The sequence below is a fragment of the Cynoglossus semilaevis genome, chromosome 12 (assembly GCF_000523025.1).
Source record: "Cynoglossus semilaevis isolate Cse_v1.0 chromosome 12, Cse_v1.0, whole genome shotgun sequence".
Classification (NCBI taxonomy): Eukaryota; Metazoa; Chordata; class Actinopteri; order Pleuronectiformes; family Cynoglossidae; genus Cynoglossus; species Cynoglossus semilaevis.
In genome coordinates, this window is record NC_024318.1 from 12,611,862 (window position 1) to 12,622,704 (window position 10,843).

Here is a 10,843-nt window from a genome sequence, read left to right on the forward strand (position 1 = left end):
CCGTCTGTCCCTCTGTCTTTCTCTGTTTGTCTGTCTCTGCTGCCATTCTTCTGTTGCCTCCCTTTTTCTATCACAGTGCCCCCTCTCATTGCGCTTGAAGAGTGACAGCCTGTGTTTTTCAGCCGATGTTTGAACACCGGGCGATCAATGCCGGACAAAGGGAGTGAGTGGGGGTGAAGGGGTGGGGACGGGCAACACAATTGGTTATTGACAGAGAATTTAAAGTCTGAAAGACTGGAGGCGACAGCTTAGTAAGAGGAGAGCACAGGGATGTGAGGAGGGAGAAAAGAGGAAGGGCGGAGAGGAGTGGGAGAGCGGCTCCACGATGATTGTGGTTCAGCGTCATGGTTCAGCGTCACTCCAAGATGTTTTACTGTTCATTATACATGACTGTGTGTGTTTACCTGCCCGAACACCCACTCAGACTGTTGTACATGGTTAATTGAGTGGTTGAACGTGACTTTAAGTGTAAATGTGAACCTGTCAGCAGGTGGCGTACATATCAGCTCAAACACAATCAGAGTGTTGTTTCTGCTAGTTATGCAGCATTAATGTTAACAGGGATTTCTCATGTCTGTCAGTGTCAGTGTCGGTACAACAACTCACATACATTCAACTTGACAAACTAATAAATTAACATGATTATGTAGCACAAACACAATCATTGGGTCCAGATGCTCAGGTCCAGGGGTGTTCAAACTGATCTAAAGAGTTAGTGTGTGTGTGTGTGGGGGGGGGGGGGGGGCAGATTTAATCATGTGAAAATACCAGCTGAGAACCAGCTGCTCATCTTGTGGTGCTAAGCTTTTCACAAAAATTAAATTGCATTTACTCACATTTTTTTTGGTCTTATTGCAGTGTAATTAAATCCCATTAACATTGTGTGGGACTGTGGTTTTTACTTAATGTTATCGAAGCGTTTCTTTTCTTATGTCACTCAGGTCAGATGACATGGGAGAAAGTTTTACAAAATTAAGAAAAATGTACATGCTAATAATGCTACAGTAAACTGCTGATCAATTTTTATATCAAATTTATTGCTGGGTGAGCGTTACTGCAGCTTCTGTTAAACCCAAAGTCTCTAAAGGTAATCTATCAAAAAATAATGAAGAGATTACAAAGTTACATTAACTTAAATATTGGAGAAGGCAAAATGAGGCAAAAAAGACTAAAATGTGTAGTGCAAAATAAAGCCTTTGGAATAAGCGTTAATAAAAGAAAAAAATGAATAAAGAAATATAGTTGTTACTTTTTGAATTAGTCTTATGTTTAAAATAAGGACATAATTAATGTTTGTCTGAAGTGTGAAGTTTTTCATATCTGCTTTTCTCAAGACTTGAGATCCATCTGAGCCATTGTATTAAAATCTTTAATTCGTTTTTAGTTCACTTTAATGCAATGTGCTACTAACTGTACTGTGTGCGTGCACATGTTTGTGTGATGATCTGATGACAAACAGTCATGACGAGGTGGAGAGACTGCAGGGTGCATCAGTGACAGGTCAGTGTGAGGTCACAGGCTGGTGAATAGATACAGCAGACGGTAGAAGAGGTGATATCATAAGAGCAAATGTGTGTTTGTAGAAGAGCCAGCAGAGAGAGTCTTCATTTTGGAGGAGTCGTGGTGCCATCCCTAAAAGTGAAGATAGTGCAGCCTTCAGAAACTACAATGGCCTCTGTGTAAATCCGTTCACAAGTTTCTCTCCCTCTTCTTTGATGCTCCCTATCCTCTTTTCTTTGCCCTAATGTCTCAGCCAGAATCTGTCACAGTAATAGGATAAGAATGGTGAAATGCTCATGTTCCTAAAAATATGCAAAGCTATCCTTCTAAGTAGTTTTCCTTGTTCTCTACTTGTGGCTGTAACTGATTTGCGAATTGAACGCTGCAAATTGGCCGGAATGTCATCTGAGGGGAGGCTGCTGCTGCCTCTACACTCACACATCCAAAAGTGAAGGACAGAAACTCAAAAAGAGCAGCCTTGTGGGACTTATGTGTAAGAGACACACAATTACCCATGAGCTCTTCTCATCTTTTTGAGCATGTCAAGAAAAGAGAGTGCAGGAGAAGAGAGGGCTCAGCATGGCCCATACCTTTACTACTGAGTGGAGCCAACCCTGTCAATCGGCTGCACTGCTCTCCTTAATGCATATTGAATTCAGATCATTTTCATAAGCAGAAGAAAGTTTTATTGGAAGGTCAGACCTATTAACAATTTATGAGAACCTGGATTTACCCGAAAGGGAAAGCCAGAAAGTGACGATAAGAGATTGATATTTAAGATGCTGCATAAAGGAAGAGGAAACATTTCACTTTTAGCCTTTGAAACATGAGTGTACTCTTGAATGTGTGTGCAGTGTTTGTGCGTTACGTTCTTAGCATCATGCTTCGTGGCGGTGGACGCTGCAGTCCTGCTGTCTGCTACAGGGCACATTCCACACTGGCTGTCTGGCTGAGGTACACCAGAATACCATCAACTTGATGGACACTCCTGAGTTATGGTTAAACTTGCATCATGGTCTTAACAGACAGGTGTAAGTCATAGTTGAAGTTTGTTGTCTATTGACATTAACAACTGCTGGAGGAAAGGTATGAGAATCAGTATAGAGAGGACTGTACTGTACCTGCAGTGTCCGAGGATATGTACTTGTCTCTCTTTTTAGTGGGTAAAAAAGTCAGAGGACTGTCCAGAGTGGACTGTGATTTATTTATAAAATTGTTTCGCCAATATTCGCTTGATTTCCATTCCCGAATCCCTGTGTGTCACATAGCTCAAAGTTAAATTGACCAATGAAAATGTGCTCTCAAATATCTGAAAATCAAAATACATATGAATGTTGCAGGCTTTTATAATGTTTCTGTGGATAATCGTGAACATCAAATATTTACTTATTAGTCAAAAGATGGGAGAGACAGCAACAATGAACAGCTAACAGGAAGTCAAAAGATAAGTGCTGGTCCTCAACATTTTTAAAACACTTCAGTGTGTCCTGAAGCTGTCACTGCTGCCACATAAATCTGTTCATTTCCCTGAAAACTACAGTCACCAATAACATGGCAGCCCTAATATACTGCCTGGGATCTGTCCGTCATTATCAGAATAACACGTCCGAGTGAAGAGGTCAGGAATATTGTGTCCTTCCTGTCAGGAGAAGCTAGGGGCAACATAGCCAAGAGGGATGTGTCACATCGTAAATGTCAGGGGATAAATGTGCGATCAACAGGACCTGTTCACAGAAGGTCAGCAGTTCCCTGTCCAGCTGAGAGACGCAGACTCATCCGTGGAGACTGCAGTGAGAGGCTTGCACTGACCAGATTAGTGGCAGCACAAGGAGGTGGAAATGTCACAGTGTCCCTGCTTTAATTTAGGGAAAACTCACAGCAGCTTAAATGTCTGCTGGAAAAACATAAACACAGCTGCTTTAATGTGCCATTGTTTAAAGTGACCCAGAACTTCTGATGAAAACTTGGTTGGTCATGTTGGTTTTCAAATGCAGTAGGTGTCTTTTTATTGGTTATTGGGTTAGATATTATCTGCAGTTTTAGCTCTTCGTTATTTGCTTACTTTAGTCCGTAAAGGTTTGTCAATTAAGTTAGTTTAGCTATTGTTGTCCAACATTTGACTACTAGTGGTTGTTAGGTTATGTAATCTGTTACCCATTTTTAGACAATTGTTAGCTATTTCTTGGTAGCCTTAAACAAAATTTTACCGCACTGGCTAACATGTAGCACAGTTTTAGTAACTTTGAGTCTGTTGAAAATAAGTTAGCTAAACTTTAACCTTTATTTAAAAAGGTTTACTTTTCCTATATTTTGCAAAGTATAAGGTGTTGTTTTTAATATAATAGCACTATCCCTTGGCTAGTTTGATCTGTTTTAGTGTGTTTTTAATACCATGTCTTAAATAGATTAATAATACTTTTCAACCTTAATTGTTTTTTAAATTTTGCAGTTATCAACTTTTCTTCCATTTTGGCATATTTTGTCACAGCTTTCAGAATTTCTGAGGTTACTTTTAAATTTGTAAAAAAAAATCCCTTCAGATCCCTTCATAACTAATTACTAATTAAACAATGGCATTTGTTTAATTTGTTTGCTCTGTATGAAGTGTATGTATGTTGTTTACCACTTAATTCCAGCCTTTAGTTTTATAAGAGGAGCATTTGAGCCCCAGGGAATTTTGCATAATAAATCTTTTCTTGGAATCTTTTCTTGGTAAAATGAATGTCGTTAACACATCTGCACAGTGCAACATGAATGACACGAACACATTAGCTCGCGGCAGCGTTCTTGTTTATATCTTATTAATTGCCATGAGGTAAGTCTGTCGTTTGTATATTTCTTTTTTTTCCATTAGGAAGGTCAGAGTGCAGGATCAACCACAGAGCAGGAAACCAACTGTGAACGGAAACTGACTCCGTTGCTTAATGTTCCTTACAGTTAGCCCTTTCCCTTGAAGGACAACCATCCTCATCATCCTAATGTTTTGTTTTCAGAGAGCACTGACTACAGCGATGCCGAGGTTCTACCTGACTCCCTCCCGTCGGCACCAGCAGAACCTCTCCCAGAGTTCCTGCTAGAACCAGAGGACGCTTTCATTGTGAAGAACAGGCCGGTGCAGCTACGGTGCCGAGCATCGCCGGCCACGCAGATCTACTTCAAATGCAACGGAGAGTGGGTGAATCAGAACGATCACGTCACCAGAGAAAGTCTGGACCAGGGCACAGGTGATGACACACACACACACACTTGTACTGTAAACACAACTACACACACTGTAATGTCACCTTGTATTTCACAGACATAAACATCACACTCAATTACAAACATAATTTCCAACTACATAATCCATTAGCTCCTGTAGCATTTTATGTGCACTTTTACTGCTTTTGGCCTGAAGCCAATGCATTATTTATATGCACTGTGAAAAATATGGCTCACTGGCTTTCTCTTCCCCTCTCTCTCTCGCTTTCCTTCTCTCTCACCCTCTCTCGCTCTGGTCAAAGGTCTGGTTGTGAGGGAAGTGGACATCTCAGTGTCGAGGACACAGGTGGAGGAGCTGTTTGGGTTGGAGGACTACTGGTGCCAGTGTGTCGCCTGGAGCTCTGCTGGCACCACGAAGAGCAACCGCGCCTATGTTCGCATCGCCTGTCAGTACTGAGTGTGTGTGTGTGTGTGTGTGTGTGTGCTCATTTAGGACCAATTCTGGCTTTGGATTTATTTCCTAGGAACAGTCGTCCTAAACGAAGCCAAAACCAGGTTGTAACAAGACAGAACCCTATTTAACCAATGTCCAGTTGAAGGACGAATCACAGGAGCTAAAGAGTTCCCAGCTTTGCTGTGTGTGTGTGTGTGTGTGTGTGTTTATGGCTATTAGCATGTTTGCGTGTGTGTGTGTGCTGCCACTATTTGCTGATTGCGTTTCTCTCGCCCATTGTAGACCTGAGGAAAAACTTTGAGCAGGAGCCACTGGGGAGGGAGGTGCAGCTGGAACAGGAGGTGCTACTGCAGTGTCGCCCCCCAGAGGGCATGCCTGCTGCTGAGGTACATATGTCACTTCTTCAAAATCACTCCTATCACATGGCTCTTTCTGTGTTTCATTTTTTATCATTATATAACTATTGTCAATGAGAGGTTTTCAGTGACTATTAGATTCACATTTATGTTTTTTGCTGTGTTCTAATAGAAAACAATATAAAAGAAAAGCAAAAACAGCAGCTAATAAATAATTCATTTTAATTGTTTTTTTCTTTTTTATTAAAAAATAGGAGATAAAAATTAAAAAAGATAGATTTATAGTTTTACAGCATCTCAACGATCAGACTTGATAATCTAATAATAAAATATGTGGTAACCAATTTAGGGACACTGATCTGCATCTGGACTTAGTGAGTCATGAACATTACTGGTCAAAAAAGATTGTGTTTGTGATGCGTCCAAACCCAAGGCACAATAATAACAATGGGTTTCTAGTATTTAAGTTTTGCTCTGCGGAGAATAAGCAAACACACAGTTTCATCCTTCTCTTTCTTTCTGCACCTGTGCTCCAGAACAGGGCAAATAAAGGAGACACAGACAGACACTAAGTGCTTGCAGAGTCATTTGACATCTGCAGAACGATAGCTGCAGACCTGAGCCAAAAACATTAGATTAAAAGGTTTTAAAAACGTAATATACGAGTAAAAACAACACCACAACAACTCAGTCGTTTGTGCAAATTACAAAAACAAAAAACAATGTGCAGTGAAGGGTGTAAGCACTTATAATATGAGATAATAACATCCACACACACATTCTTACCCTCAGAAAAAGACAACTCCGTAAGCCAAAAAGGCCAAGAAGAAGAAGAAGAAGAGAAGGAAAACAAATATCAGCTTATACAATAGGAATCAATTCAAACACGCTTATCTTTTCTAAAGTTTACAATGCTGGTTTGGAGAGCTGAGAGACGGAGAGATGGAGAAGGAAGGATGAAACGCTAAAAAGTTTTCAAACTAAAAGACTGAAGGGACTTGATTTTGTTACTCCTCCAGAGAGGCAGATCAAACCCAGCATGTTTTTTAATGTTCACACATAATGATGACTAATAAAAGTGAAGCACTGTTTCGAGGCAACTAACAAAACTTTGTGGAAAATTCCTCACTCAAATATGAAGTGATAGCAGGGGAAATAAATGAACTCAGAATTAGATTATGTTCATTCACTGTCCACGCTTTTCTTCCTTATAATTAAAGTATGACACGTCTTTAGCCGTGGTTGCTGTGAAATTGAGAGAGTTTTTCTTATTTGATAGAGATTTCCTTGTAAAATACTTACGGCATCTTTGACTAATTTGAAACCATATAAAAACCCACCTGCCTATTCAGAGTCAGTTAGTCAAAACCTCTGGCTTCTGAGGGATTGTTTTAGCTTCTAGGTGCTCGAACCAACATTCTTTTCACCACTGCTTCTTCACAGGTGGACTGGCTAAAAAATGAGGACGTCATCGACCCCTCGCAGGACCCCAACTTCCTCATCACCATCGATAATGACCTGATCATAAAGCAGGCCAGGCTCTCGGACACGGCCAACTACACCTGTGTGGCTCGTAACGTGGTGGCTAAGAGACGTAGCAGCACGGCTACGCTCATTGTTTATGGTAGCACATGTGGTTGTTGCTTTAATTCTCCTCTTACACTGAGTCTAAGGAAATTACTGACAGTGTTGTCCAATATCCATTTGTCTCTCTGTCAGTGAGTGGAGGCTGGTCTTCGTGGACAGAATGGTCAGAGTGTAACGCTCAGTGTGGGCGTGGCTGGCAGAGGCGAACGCGCAGCTGTACCAATCCCACTCCTCTGAATGGAGGTGCCTTTTGTGAGGGTCCACCCTTTCAGAGAGTGACCTGCACCACACTCTGTCCAGGTAACTGACATATGTGACATCACACTGCACAGCGAGGAACCACAAAAATGGCACCGGGAATGATGTGAAACTACTTGATCAGTTACCTAATGTTAAAATTGTCAAAAATAATTGTAAGATTCATATATATATATTTACCTTGATTTTAAAAATGAAAAATGATTATGTAAATTTTTTTTTCCAATAATTCAATAATACACGTCTTTTTGGCCCAGGTTATCTTTTCATCTGCCCAGAGTTGAGTTGCAACCTTTTTATTAGTTCAGGAATGTACACATTTTCCCTATAGGTCATATTCCACAAATATGGAGTAATGTCAGACTTGGTACAGCTTTTAAGAATGAAATTATTACAATAGACAGAAATGTAATATAAATAATATTTTTGACCCTGCTGTGGCTGTAAAGTATATTTGTGTTTGAATTAGCCCAGAATTTCTTGTTTATATCAAATTGTCACATTAAATCACCAAAGAACAGAGAACCTTTTGCGTCCTAAATATAACTGAAGACTGGCATTTGTCCAGTTAATGTATGCACTCCAGTTCTACTCTCTTTTTTTCATAGTACTGCATTCAAAGGTCATGCCCTGTTCCCTTACAATGGAAGCTGTTTAGCTGATTATTAGCTGTGAAATGACTGTCTTCTCCACTGTATCTTTCCAGTAGATGGAGGCTGGACAGAGTGGGCAAAGTGGTCGGCCTGTGGGACGGAATGCACCCACTGGCGCAGTCGTGAGTGCCAAGCTCCCCCTCCCAGGAATGGAGGAAAGCATTGCAGTGGCAACATGATGGAGAGCAAAAACTGCACCGAGGGGCTGTGCACTCGCTGTAAGTCGCAAATCATTTATTTTGAATGGGTTTGGATGGTAAATGTCAAAATGTGTGTGTGTAATTAATCACAGGGTAGCTCTTAATTAATTAATCATGATTGATCTAGATAAGTCACCATTGCTATATCTGATGAAAAGAAAAACAACATTTTTGTAAATAGCTTGAACAGAAAGATAAATAACAGCAGAATGAGTTTCACACCTGGTTCATTTGTGACTAATCCAAATCCAGTCTTTAACACAGAAAAATATGTAAAACTATATCAATGTGGCCAAATGGAGTTGGTGGAATTTAGTCACTGTGCAGTGCATCCGGCCTCGCTGAGAGAGTTGTTTTCAAAAATCCAGCGAAGTTGGTCTCCTCAACCATATTAATCAGTCTACAGTCCCTCGCAATCCATTTGTCAATAGTGTCAGTCAGCTTGTCAGCTGTAGACTGCCCTGCGTTCAGTGAGGCTGGTCTGACACAAGCTGAACAACTGAGCCAAAGTTGAAGTATTTTAGATGGAATTTTGAGCTTGACTTGCTTTAGTGTGTGCAAATAACAAAATATGTTTTGATTTTGTATTAGAATTAGCATTTTATATATATATGTATATGTATATATCTCTCTCTATATATACATATATAGATATATATAATGCTGAATATTATACTGCAATCTAGCTCTGTAGCATTGCATTTTAATACTGCTTTGGCAGAGCAGTGTGATCGGCGTGTTTAGTAATTGCAACACAGTGAAAGTGTAAATGTTGCACAGTGGGATAAAAACGCATCACAGACAGATGTCGAAGTGAGAATTTAGCTTCTTAAGTAGACAAATCTGGCGATCCACATCTTAAAAGCACAGATGGGGATACAGAAAAAGTGAACGAGTGAAGACACTTGCTGAGGAAGCTTGTGGAGAGGGAAGCGAGCATGACAAGGCCGAGTCGAAATTAGCACAGAGAAAGGCATATGAGAGTGAGTCAGACTCTCACTGACACCCAGGGTGCAGCCCGTGATGAGCTCGGAGGAATCCAGCTGACAGCGCATTAGAGCCTTTAGAGACGCACGTCCATTGAGACATGAGACATTTGTCTACTCTCTTAAAACACACACACACACACACACACACAGGACTCAAACCAACATGCCCATGCACACAGGGAAACCTTGTAAGTACTTTTGCACGGGGAGGGAATCATACCCACACATTAAGTGCAGCACTGTAACTTCAACACTCCGGTGATAGTTCGACATAAATAGGTTTTTCCTGAGCAGACAGATTGAACAAATACACTTTGGGCATGAGACTCGAGCGATGAGTGTTGTCTGGATTCCAGAAAATTATGTTGATTAAATCTGAAGTACAGCACAGGTTGTACAGTTCACTCTGCAACTTAAGGATTCCTGCTTTCCTTAAGGATTGTTTCACTGGCAATATTAAAGTCATTATTAAGGAGTCACATGTGTGTGCAGAAGCCATAATGACTACATGCATTCCTAACATGCTTTAGATAATTAAATCCCTCTCATGTTTTGCTTGTTGTTAATTCCTCTGGGAATCAACCAAATACCCCAGGACACGCCCCAGTAGTTTGTGAAAGCCACTGTATAGAAGTGAGAGGAGTTCAGTTCTCAGGGGATAAAGGTTATTTGGGGTTTGATATTAGAAGATGTAACCTGACATTATATTATAAATCCACCTGGTGACTCACACATATTGATACTGATATTCTGAACGTGTTCTCACGAGAAAAGAATATACAGATTTTTACTTTATTACCAGCTTCAGAGTTGCTGATCACATGCTTTTGACATTGATTGAATATGAACATCTCAGAGAAAGAAACACAGGAGGCAGAGCTGCTTAAAACAACGGGTGGATGAAAGGGAAGCGAGGGATTATTCATCTGCAGACAAGAAAGTCTGTGATTATGTGAAAACACAACAAAGCTGCCTGTTGTTCATGATATGGTTGCTGTAAATTCTGTGTAAGCTGTATGTTTGTTTGTCTTTAAAAAGCATTCCATTTTTAATGACTCCCTTGTTATCGACTTATCACATTATTAATAAATCCACTCCCTTGTTATCGACTTATCACATTAGTTTCGACTTGAAAAAAATCATGTTATGCACAATTTGAACAAATGTTACATGAAAGACATTTGGAGACTTGACATCTGAAAAAAGTTTTTTTCTGCAGTGAATGACATTTTCATTTTTGACCAACAAAACTAGGGTGAAACATATCAAAGTTTTTTATGCGATGTCATTACTTTCCTCCACACAGGAATGGGCTGACTGCTGAGATAATATAACCTAACAGCCCCTTTGGTGTGTGCAGGCACAGAGGCATTAAAAGTTGATGTAGACCATTGAATTCCCATGGTGCTATCATATGCTACTACTGATGCTGCTCAGTTTTCTTGTTAGCATTAAAAAAAAGATCAGTGTCTGTGACTGTGATTAATAATGGGCAAATAAAAAATGAATTTCAGGTTAAGCTGTGCAGAGAGTTCCATCTGCTGGATCGTGTTGTTGGCTGCACAAACAGTCTTGACCTTTTAATTTGCATTTTTCACTCTCAGTATCAAATTAAAGGCTTCATTTCCGGTTATTGGATTGAAGA

The 10,843-nt window shown here is 40.2% G+C and overlaps 1 protein-coding gene across 4 annotated transcripts in view; it reads left to right on the plus strand.

Annotated features, from left to right (window-relative positions):
• unc5b (unc-5 netrin receptor B) overlaps window positions 1-10,843 on the plus strand; it is a 58,378-nt gene that overhangs the window by 32,333 nt on the left and 15,202 nt on the right. For all 4 annotated transcript variants that reach the window (XM_025060854.1, XM_008322218.3, XM_025060855.1 and 1 more), the window contains exons 2-7: window positions 4,494-4,724; window positions 5,004-5,147; window positions 5,438-5,541; window positions 6,955-7,135; window positions 7,231-7,398; window positions 8,063-8,227. In XM_025060854.1, the coding sequence (XP_024916622.1) occupies window positions 4,494-4,724; window positions 5,004-5,147; window positions 5,438-5,541; window positions 6,955-7,135; window positions 7,231-7,398; window positions 8,063-8,227 (993 nt within the window). The remainder of the gene's footprint in view (window positions 1-4,493; window positions 4,725-5,003; window positions 5,148-5,437; window positions 5,542-6,954; window positions 7,136-7,230; window positions 7,399-8,062; window positions 8,228-10,843) is intronic.